The sequence below is a fragment of the Corvus brachyrhynchos genome, unplaced genomic scaffold (assembly GCF_000691975.1).
Source record: "Corvus brachyrhynchos isolate BGI_N302 unplaced genomic scaffold, ASM69197v1 scaffold34, whole genome shotgun sequence".
Taxonomy (NCBI): Eukaryota; Metazoa; Chordata; class Aves; order Passeriformes; family Corvidae; genus Corvus; species Corvus brachyrhynchos.
Window position 1 is genome coordinate 5,360,816 of NW_008238126.1, and position 9,270 is coordinate 5,370,085.

The 9,270-nt window shown below is 45.0% G+C and overlaps 1 protein-coding gene across 2 annotated transcripts in view; it reads right to left on the reverse strand.

Annotated features, from left to right (window-relative positions):
* SLC1A7 (solute carrier family 1 member 7) overlaps window positions 1-8,945 on the reverse strand; it is a 52,713-nt gene extending 43,768 nt beyond the window's left edge. For both annotated transcript variants that reach the window (XM_017733475.1, XM_008633045.2), the window contains exons 1-2: window positions 7,778-8,945; window positions 6,638-6,717 (exon numbers count right to left, since the gene is read on the reverse strand). In XM_017733475.1, the coding sequence (XP_017588964.1) occupies window positions 6,638-6,717; window positions 7,778-7,918 (221 nt within the window). In that variant the 5' untranslated portion in view covers window positions 7,919-8,945. The remainder of the gene's footprint in view (window positions 1-6,637; window positions 6,718-7,777) is intronic.
* Window positions 8,946-9,270: the final 325 nt, after the last annotated feature.

Here is a 9,270-nt window from a genome sequence, read left to right on the forward strand (position 1 = left end):
TCCGACAGCAGCCGGCACCATCCAACACCAGCCAGCCCGATCCGACACCATCCAGCACCATCCAACACCATCCAGCACCATCCAACACCAGCCAGCCCGATCCGACACCATCCAGCCTCATCCGGCCCAAGGCTGCCCAGCTGGGATGGCAGCATAAGGGACTGCCCAGCTGCCTGCACCCACAGCATCTCCTCTTGCACACCTTACACCACTGTGAACTCTTCAGGGGTAATTAAGGAGTTCTGAAAGGCAATATTTGCTATGGCTCAGTACAGCTGAACAATGACAGAATTCCACTAGGACACAATGAGCAATATTTGTCATTGGTGGGATGTTGAAATGCCAGCATGTTCCCCAAATCAGAGAAAAAAAAATATGGGGAAAAGGGTACTAAAAAGAGTAGTTTCTAATTAAGTACTAGGCTTTAAGAGCACGAGTAAGAATCACCAACTTGGGAATGTGAGCAGAAGGATGAAGGATTACCAGAACTGATGGCATTATGGACAGGAATCCCCTTAAAGAAAGACAATACTATATTTAGAATATTGTATCTAATTCATCAACAAAACCACAATAGTAACTAATATTTATTACTACCCCCCAAATGGGCCTTCAAATAAATAAAAAAAATTTATTAGCATACACTTGTTTGTACCAGGCACAACACACTCTCTGGAACAAGCTTTGTAATTTAAAAAATACAGGTCAAATCAGTTCTTTAGTTTTGCCTATAAAGAGAATAATATTTCTTTAACAAGATCTGCTCATGGAAAAGAATCAAATCTCTGCTACTCAGTATTTCTTAAGCACCTAGAAAATGGTTGGTGGCAAATACAAAATATAATAATCTTCCTAAGCTTAAAAAACGAAACTGTTTTTTCCAAAGGGAATATTCGCTGGGGTAACCAGCCTGTTACAACAGCTGAACCATTCAAGTCTGCCCCCACAATTCTTTCCCAGAAGCACTCTCACTGCTTATTGCTAATCACAGTCTTAGAAAACTCAGCCCTATAGCTCTTTGCTGATAAAAGCTTAATCATATAAACAAGGAGGGTGCTGGAATAAAGGATGCAACTTTATCTTACATATCTAGGTAGACATACAGGACAAAGAGAACTGGGGAGGTTCAGCTGGTACAAACCTTTGTAGCTCTGGATTTAGCCTGCTTTTCTGAACAACCAAAGCTCATGCAGTCAAACACTGCGTGTGTGAGAGCCCGTACTAATAACACGTTAATTCAGAGAGAGTTATGTTCCTGTAAGGTCTGTAAAACTTTACATATACAGGAGAGAAAGAATGTGTGGGCTTCTAGAATTAACTTGAAAAAGAACCAGGGGCTGCGAGCCCTGCCTCTTCTCCAGCCTTCCTCACAGGCCTGCAGCACACACACTTTTGCAGCTCATCTTAGGTGCATGTGGTGGCCCTGCCTGCCCACAGCAAAGCAGTGCTGGGAGCCAGACCTCCTCCTCCCCTGTGGGCTCACCAGCACCTCTGCATTTTGAACAGAAAGGGAGAGTTGCATTTCTGTTCTGTGGAAAATGCCAGTGTGAGTCCTTGGCCTACTGGAAGGAATCCATGCCAAACAGCAGCATTAGAAATGCCTCAGCAGTGGGAAATTTTTCCATATTATTACAGTCCAGTATTATTCTTCAAAACTATGAAATGATGACAGATCAGGTTTCGGTACCAGCCTCCACAAGAAGCTTAACTCAATGCATTCATGCTTACTGAAAATCAAGTTTGGCCCACTGAGAACTGATCAGTACAAAGCTGGTAACATGAGCTGAAGATGTTGGGGCAGGGAATGGGCACAAGGACAAGGATGCTCTGAAGGAAGGTGACAGTGCATGAGTTGTGGCACAGTACCCACCAGCATGGCCTGCGCTGGAGCTGGCACAGACAGGAGCAGGTCAGAGGGTTTATATTGTCTTTAGCAAATGTGAGAAGATATTAAGAGGAAAGTTGTGTTTTTGTTCTTTTCCCAGTCTTTTGTGTCGTGCAGAGCACAAAGACATTGACATCACATTTGATTACTTCAAGCATTTAAGAAGTTGAGAAACTCGAGTGATGCACAGGTATCTCTGCCAATCAATTTGTCATGGAAGCAGGTGAAGGAATCCCGTATGTGTGTGTGTCTGTGGAAGTTTATAATTAACCACAGTGAAAGAAAATGGAAAGTTTATTACTTTCTGGGTAGGTAGTGGCACCGGCAATCGCCGGGATGCGGGGTTTCCCGGGCAGTGGCACCGGCAATCGCCGGGATGCGGGGTTTCCCGGGCAGTGGCACCGGCAATCGCCGGGATGCGGGGTTTCCCGGGCAGTGGCACCGGCAATCGCCGGGATGCGGGGTTTCCCGGGCAGTGGCACCGGCAATCGCCGGGATGCGGGGTTTCCCGGGCAGTGGCACCGGCAATCGCCGGGATGCGGGGTTTCCCGGGCAGTGGCACCGGCAATCGCCGGGATGCGGGGTTTCCCGGGCAGTGGCACCGGCAATCGCCGGGATGCGGGGTTTCCCGGGCAGTGGCACCGGCAATCGCCGGGATGCGGGGTTTCCCGGGCAGTGGCACCGGCAATCGCCGGGATGCGGGGTTTCCCGGGCAGTGGCACCGGCAATCGCCGGGATGCGGGGTTTCCCGGGCAGTGGCACCGGCAATCGCCGGGATGCGGGGTTTCCCGGGCAGTGGCACCGGCAATCGCCGGGATGCGGGGTTTCCCGGGCAGTGGCACCGGCAATCGCCGGGATGCGGGGTTTCCCGGGCAGTGGCACCGGCAATCGCCGGGATGCGGGGTTTCCCGGGCAGTGGCACCGGCAATCGCCGGGATGCGGGGTTTCCCGGGCAGTGGCACCGGCAATCGCCGGGATGCGGGGTTTCCCGGGCAGTGGCACCGGCAATCGCCGGGATGCGGGGTTTCCCGGGCAGTGGCACCGGCAATCGCCGGGATGCGGGGTTTCCCGGGCAGTGGCACCGGCAATCGCCGGGATGCGGGGTTTCCCGGGCAGTGGCACCGGCAATCGCCGGGATGCGGGGTTTCCCGGGCAGTGGCACCGGCAATCGCCGGGATGCGGGGTTTCCCGGGCAGTGGCACCGGCAATCGCCGGGATGCGGGGTTTCCCGGGCAGTGGCACCGGCAATCGCCGGGATGCGGGGTTTCCCGGGCAGTGGCACCGGCAATCGCCGGGATGCGGGGTTTCCCGGGCAGTGGCACCGGCAATCGCCGGGATGCGGGGTTTCCCGGGCAGTGGCACCGGCAATCGCCGGGATGCGGGGTTTCCCGGGCAGTGGCACCGGCAATCGCCGGGATGCGGGGTTTCCCGGGCAGTGGCACCGGCAATCGCCGGGATGCGGGGGAGGATCGGGCGCGGGGAGCGAGGCGCCGTTCCTCGGGATCCCAGCAGAGCCGCCTGGTGGCCGCAGGGTGCATTACAGTTATCACAACCCGAACCTCCGGCCGCGCCGGGAATGCCGGAGGGACAAGGAAAGGGGGTTTAACAAACCTGAGCAGCGGGATCTGCCTGAAGGGTTTGATAAACAGCACTCTCAGGGCAGGACGCATGGCAAACTGTGTGCGTGCCTGCTGGAAAACCTGAGATGTGCTGAAGGTTGAAACATTTTGCGCATAAGGAAGAAAATACACTATTTGCATTGCCCCTGTCAAATGAGCATCGAAGCCTCTGTCCCAAAGAGAAATCAGGGAACTTCAGATCTTCTGCAGCTGATCTTTCAGGCTTGGTGAGAACATCTCCTTGTCCAGCTGCAGTAAGAGCTTGGCCAGTGTCTAAATGTGTAACTACGAATTCAGATTTGGCTCCTATTCTCTCTGAACTCTGTTAATATTTTAGTTCCCAGGTTTAACAGCAGTATCCTGTGTTTATACATAAAGTAAGAAGTGAACATCTAGTAACTACAGGGTCTAAAATTTGATCTTCTAAGACTCCAGTATTGAGTATCCCTTAGGCAGACATGAACTGTCAGACTATTTGTCTCAGGTTTTTTTCTTTATCTTGCTAACAGAAGTGTTGTGTGGGTACCTGTTCTCACAGCTGAGAAAAACAAACTCTACACACAGGGGTTACTAATAGGTATGAGCAGGGCTAAGCCTCAGGCAGAGGATGGGTGCAATAAATATATACTTTTTAAAAAGTTGTTTTATGATCCTATGAAGCTTTATGTTTATGTAACCAGATAACTGAAGTAATATCAACCCCCACCCTTAATGAAGGTCCATGCCATAACAAAAACAAAAGCTCATGCAGGGCTCAAACTGACAGACTCGTGGGTGGTGTTTGCCTTTCCAAGATTTTCCTGTCTGTGGGAAAAGAAAAAGTAAGACCACAGGTGACAGGAGACATGGGAAACAGGTACAGGAGCTCTGGGATAGAGCAATTTCAGGAGCAGGACAAAGTACAGGAAAACAAGAAACTGTACATCAAAGAAACAGTCTCCTGTTGTTTGACAGATTTCCTCTGCGTCCAAGGAACTTTTAAAATAAACACCATTCAGGGATACCTGACTATCATAATTTCCTCATTCCCAGTGGATACAATCTACAAAGCTCCTGTTTTAACTCTCTAAAAATAAGGTCAAGAGGGGGAGTAAAAATTTTCAGCCATTTCTGTTTAATGCTGGATTTGTGCTAGTGGTCTGTAAGTGCAAGATTTTCTAGTCCATTGTCAATCTTCTGACCCATGCAGTTGCCACTTTTTTACTTCTGCCACAACCCTTCAAAATAAGCTCTGGACTTGGAAACAGAGTAGTTTGCACTAAGTCCCTCTTTTAATCTTCCTTTCTCACCTTTCGTTTTCTTTACAAGTAATTTCTTTACTTCTGTGTTCAAAGAAAAACTTGTATTAATTTCAACTAGGAGAGCAATATTTAGAATTCTTTTTATGGTGCTGTGCTCCTGGCTTTTGTAAAGAATAATAGAGAGTAATTGAAAAGATAATTTAAATGCCATTGCTCTGGCAGGACAGGCTGAGGATATTCCAAATGCACAAAGAAATGTAGTTTAAATGTGCATGCAGATTGGTAAAAATACAGAGTACTGGTTTACTGATTTTATGAAATGCATGTGTGGAAAATACTGTGCTTGTTATAAAAAACCCCTAAAAGACAACCAGCCAAAAAAGCCCAAACTGTACAAGAATGTCATTATATCTGGAGTGTTTTTTTCTTGCAAACCCTGCCATTTTAGTTTGTAATAGCAGGCACTGCTAGTTTGTTATACAGGGAGATGGACTCGCACTGTCTTGCAAGGAGAATTTAACCTCTTTGAAAGTTTGTAAAGTTTCTTCTCTTTCCTCCTCAGAGGACACAGTGCAGCTGCTGTGACAGTGAGGCTCAGAGGTGTCACTTCTCCAGGCAACTTAGAGCCATCACAGGTTGTGCCAGAGCAGTTCTTTCCTACCGTGCTGCTGTGCTTCCTAACATCTCTAAATATACAAGAGGATCTAAAGAACTACACATTTTAGGGAAGGACATGTAAATCTGCTCCAACCCTTTTCTGTCCTCCTTACTATGCCACTTCCTCATGTAAGACTCTTGTTTCCTTTGGAAGACTCTCACCTCTCAAAAAATGTTTTGGCTTGGTGTTTTCTAGATGCATGGGCCAGGACCAAGTGTGAGTCCATGGTCATAAAACCAGTTTCGGTCCCAAAGCACCATGACTCAGCTTTGTTCTGTGAAAAACCATGAGAAGGCAGATATAAGGGTAGGTGATTTAAAAATACAGTTAGTGCTGTTAATCATGTTCATTTTTGGCAACTCTTAGTGATCTGAAGACTAGAAACTTGCTTTTTTCTCAAAGTGGAAGATGAAGTCTTGGTGTATATATTAGGTTCCAGAAGTGGAACGAGATATTGCAGTAATTTTTTCTCAGCTCTGGTAAAGTTAGCTTTGTTACTTTCCATCTCTTTAATAACCTCTCAGCCTTGGGCACATGAGGGAGTTTTTGGCCATCCAACTGGTGTGTTTTTGTGACTGCAGTCAGTGGGAAGACAGTCAAACTTAGAGAAAAGCCTGCCCTAAGTTACATCCTCCCACAGCAAAGGCAGCTACCATGCACCAGTCAGTGCCAGCATAGAGATCATGAATTCTGCTACCAATGAAATGCCACCACCAAATGTCCTACCTTTAATATACTAAGAAATAATTTTCACTTCCAGCTATATATTATTAGCTCACTGGAGACACAGGCTTTTTTCAATATTCATCATACTACAGCACACTCAAAATGCAGGACACTGAATTAACTGTGCTTTTTCATCTTATTTGTATAGTGTATTATTTCAATTGTTTAGATTTAAGGCAGGCTTTTTGATAAGGTGGGTTATTTATTCCATATATTTAACTTCTAAGTAGCTTGAAGGAAAAAGTGCTCCCATTACAAGGGAAAAAGAAAAATAATTCAAAAAACCCAACACATTAATTTTAAAGCAAGTAATACCTGTATGAGGTATGGCAGAAATGATCCTATCAATTAAAAAACATGTTCATGGCTCCACTAAAATTATGAATGTACAGCAGGCAGTGATGCCTCTGGTACTGCCACTTACTTCAGTCACAACTAAACCAGTGTGATCACAAATCTCATTTAAGAAACTTCAAAAGTTATTGGAGAAATCATTGTCTTCACTTACCTTGAGACAACCAGAGGGAGAATCAGCATTTTCAGCATCCTCATCAATAACTCACCAGGAAACTGGAAGTAACTAATTTCCTGGAAATACATGGAGAGATGCTTATTATTTTGAGCTAAAGACAGACTCTCTTCACGAGTGCTGCTAGAGCTGTGGATCAGATAACATTGCTAAAATCTGCACCTTTGGTGCAAAGATAAGGCGGCAAAGATTGCAGGCTTTAAAAGATAATTTTAAAATTAATTAGATTACATAATGCATTCTTATTCAATAAACACACTGCATTGTTCATTCCTTTACAAAGGCAGACAAAACTGAAATGTGCCATCTCTTGGAACTACTGTTAACCAGTTGCCCTGAATAATCTCTCCATTCTGCATTTTGTGTGTTTTCCTGACATGTTTGAAGCTACGGTTTGGACACAAACAATGTTCAGACAGACAGTGGTTTGCAGTAGCAGAACACAAAATGGGTTTAATTTAGTTGCATTTACTGAATGCCATATTTTTAAACTGAGATTTCTATTTTGTGCTCAACAGTGCATTTATTAATGCATGTTGCTGTCTGATTGATACAGCAGAAATGAGCACCAGCAAAGAGCTTAGTTGATGTATGCTGGGAGAGAATTCCCCAAGTGATTTCAGTAACATGTTCTGCTAATTATGGGAAATCTAAAATGTATTAATATGAAACACCATTGGTGTAACATAAACACCTGCACCCCTGTGCATCTGATGCTGAAAAATATTCCTGGTGCTTTCTTTAACTATATGTGTTCCAAAATAGTATAAAATCCTATTTCATTACCAGTTTCTGCAGGCCTATATTAAATGCTACATTTCATGTAGCTTAAATGTCCATTATTATCATCCATACCTCCAACATTCTAATGTGCTCCTGCTACGCTTGCCAGGTGTCTGAGAGACCAGAACCCTTTGCTAATCTATTGTTTGAGAATATGTGAAAAGACCCAAAGAACAATGTAGATTGACAAACAGAGTAAATCAAACAATCTTAGCAAACACATACACACGACTTTTACCTTCAAAAGCGCACCCTGAAGTTCCCCAAGTTACATATGTCTTTTGTTATGTAAGTCTGGCATTTCCTCTGCAGGGACACACTGCGAGCCACTCTTACCTGCTGGGAGAGTCGCCTCGTCCGCAGGAAGAATCCCAGGAGGCAGCCGATGGTGACGGACAACACTGAGAGGATGAGCAAACCATTCCTTTTACAAACATCCTTGATCCGAGCGAGGATTGCATCCAGGGCCACCGCCATGCTGTCCTCCCTGCTCTTTGGAGAAGAATCAGCATCCCATGGGGAGAGAATTCACTCGCTTCTCTTGTTCGGGTGCACAGATCTGGCTCTGTATAGATCAGATCAAAGCACTTCCAGTTCTGCTTAGCTGACCTGCAAGGTCACCCCTCTGCCAATAGCCACCAAGCAAGCAGCTGGCATTATTGTTCCAAATTAATACCAACAATCCTATTATCAACTACATCATTAAGAGCCTGGAAGAAGATTAGGGGGCTCTGGAAAATTAGAACAGAATGCAGTAGTATTTCTAAAACAAGACTAGTTCAAAACAAAGTGACACTCCTGGGGGAAAGGTGATGCATTCTTCAGCCTCCCCAGTTTGGGGTCTGGATACCCAAACCTATAAAGGGAACCCTGCAAGTCAGCATTCAAACAGGGAACAGAGCAATTTTCCCAAAGGGCAGAGCAGGTAACATTTTGAACAGGACTATCACAGCAGGGCAAGCTAGGTGAAACTGGACTTCATTAATTAAAGCAGGCTTGGGTTTTTTGTTTTCATTGCCAAAAAAAAAAAAAAAAAGGCTGAATGAGCAGCATGAGAGACATGCATCAAACAGGAAATAGCCACAGAGTGCAACACGCAGGGACACCTTCTGTCATTTGGCATTTATTATCTTGCAAGTGAAATGATTTCACTTTTCTTCCAACCACTATGTTGATTAGAGTAGGGCCAATTTACTTTCAGAGGATTATCAGACTAAGCCACAGGGATTGCTTTCCTTTCCTTTGCTGTGTTCGCATTCAATCCCAACGCTGATTTTTATGCTAGTGAGTGTCTGATAAAAATACACCACCATAATCATTTGCATGCCATGCATTCTTACAAAAGCATTTCTGTAGTTTCTGGGATATTCTAAAACTATTCAATGTTTTTATGGAAAATATTCCATACAGTACAACAAGGTTGTGTTTTTACACTGTTACATTTTATGCCGTGATAAAGTTACTTGTTACATGCTCACGCATGAGTGGAAAAAAAAACCTCGGGAGAGATTAAACTGTTCTTTTTGGGGGCAGGATCTCAATCCTGTGTAGTCGGTAGGACATACGGATACACAAAAAAAAAAGAAAGGAAAAAGTAAAAGAAAAAATACGTGGAGTCTGTATGTTGAACATAAAAAGAAGAGGATTGCAGAGAATTTTATTAATGAATCAGAAAGTTTTACTAGTGTGTATGTAAGAAGATTTACATACACACATGATGTTGAACCGTCCCAACACCCTGGTAGCTTTGCTACCTTAGCAGCACGTATCCAATTGATTTTTGGAACGGAATAATAGAAAACGCTGGGCTTTTCCCGTTCGTTCCCGGG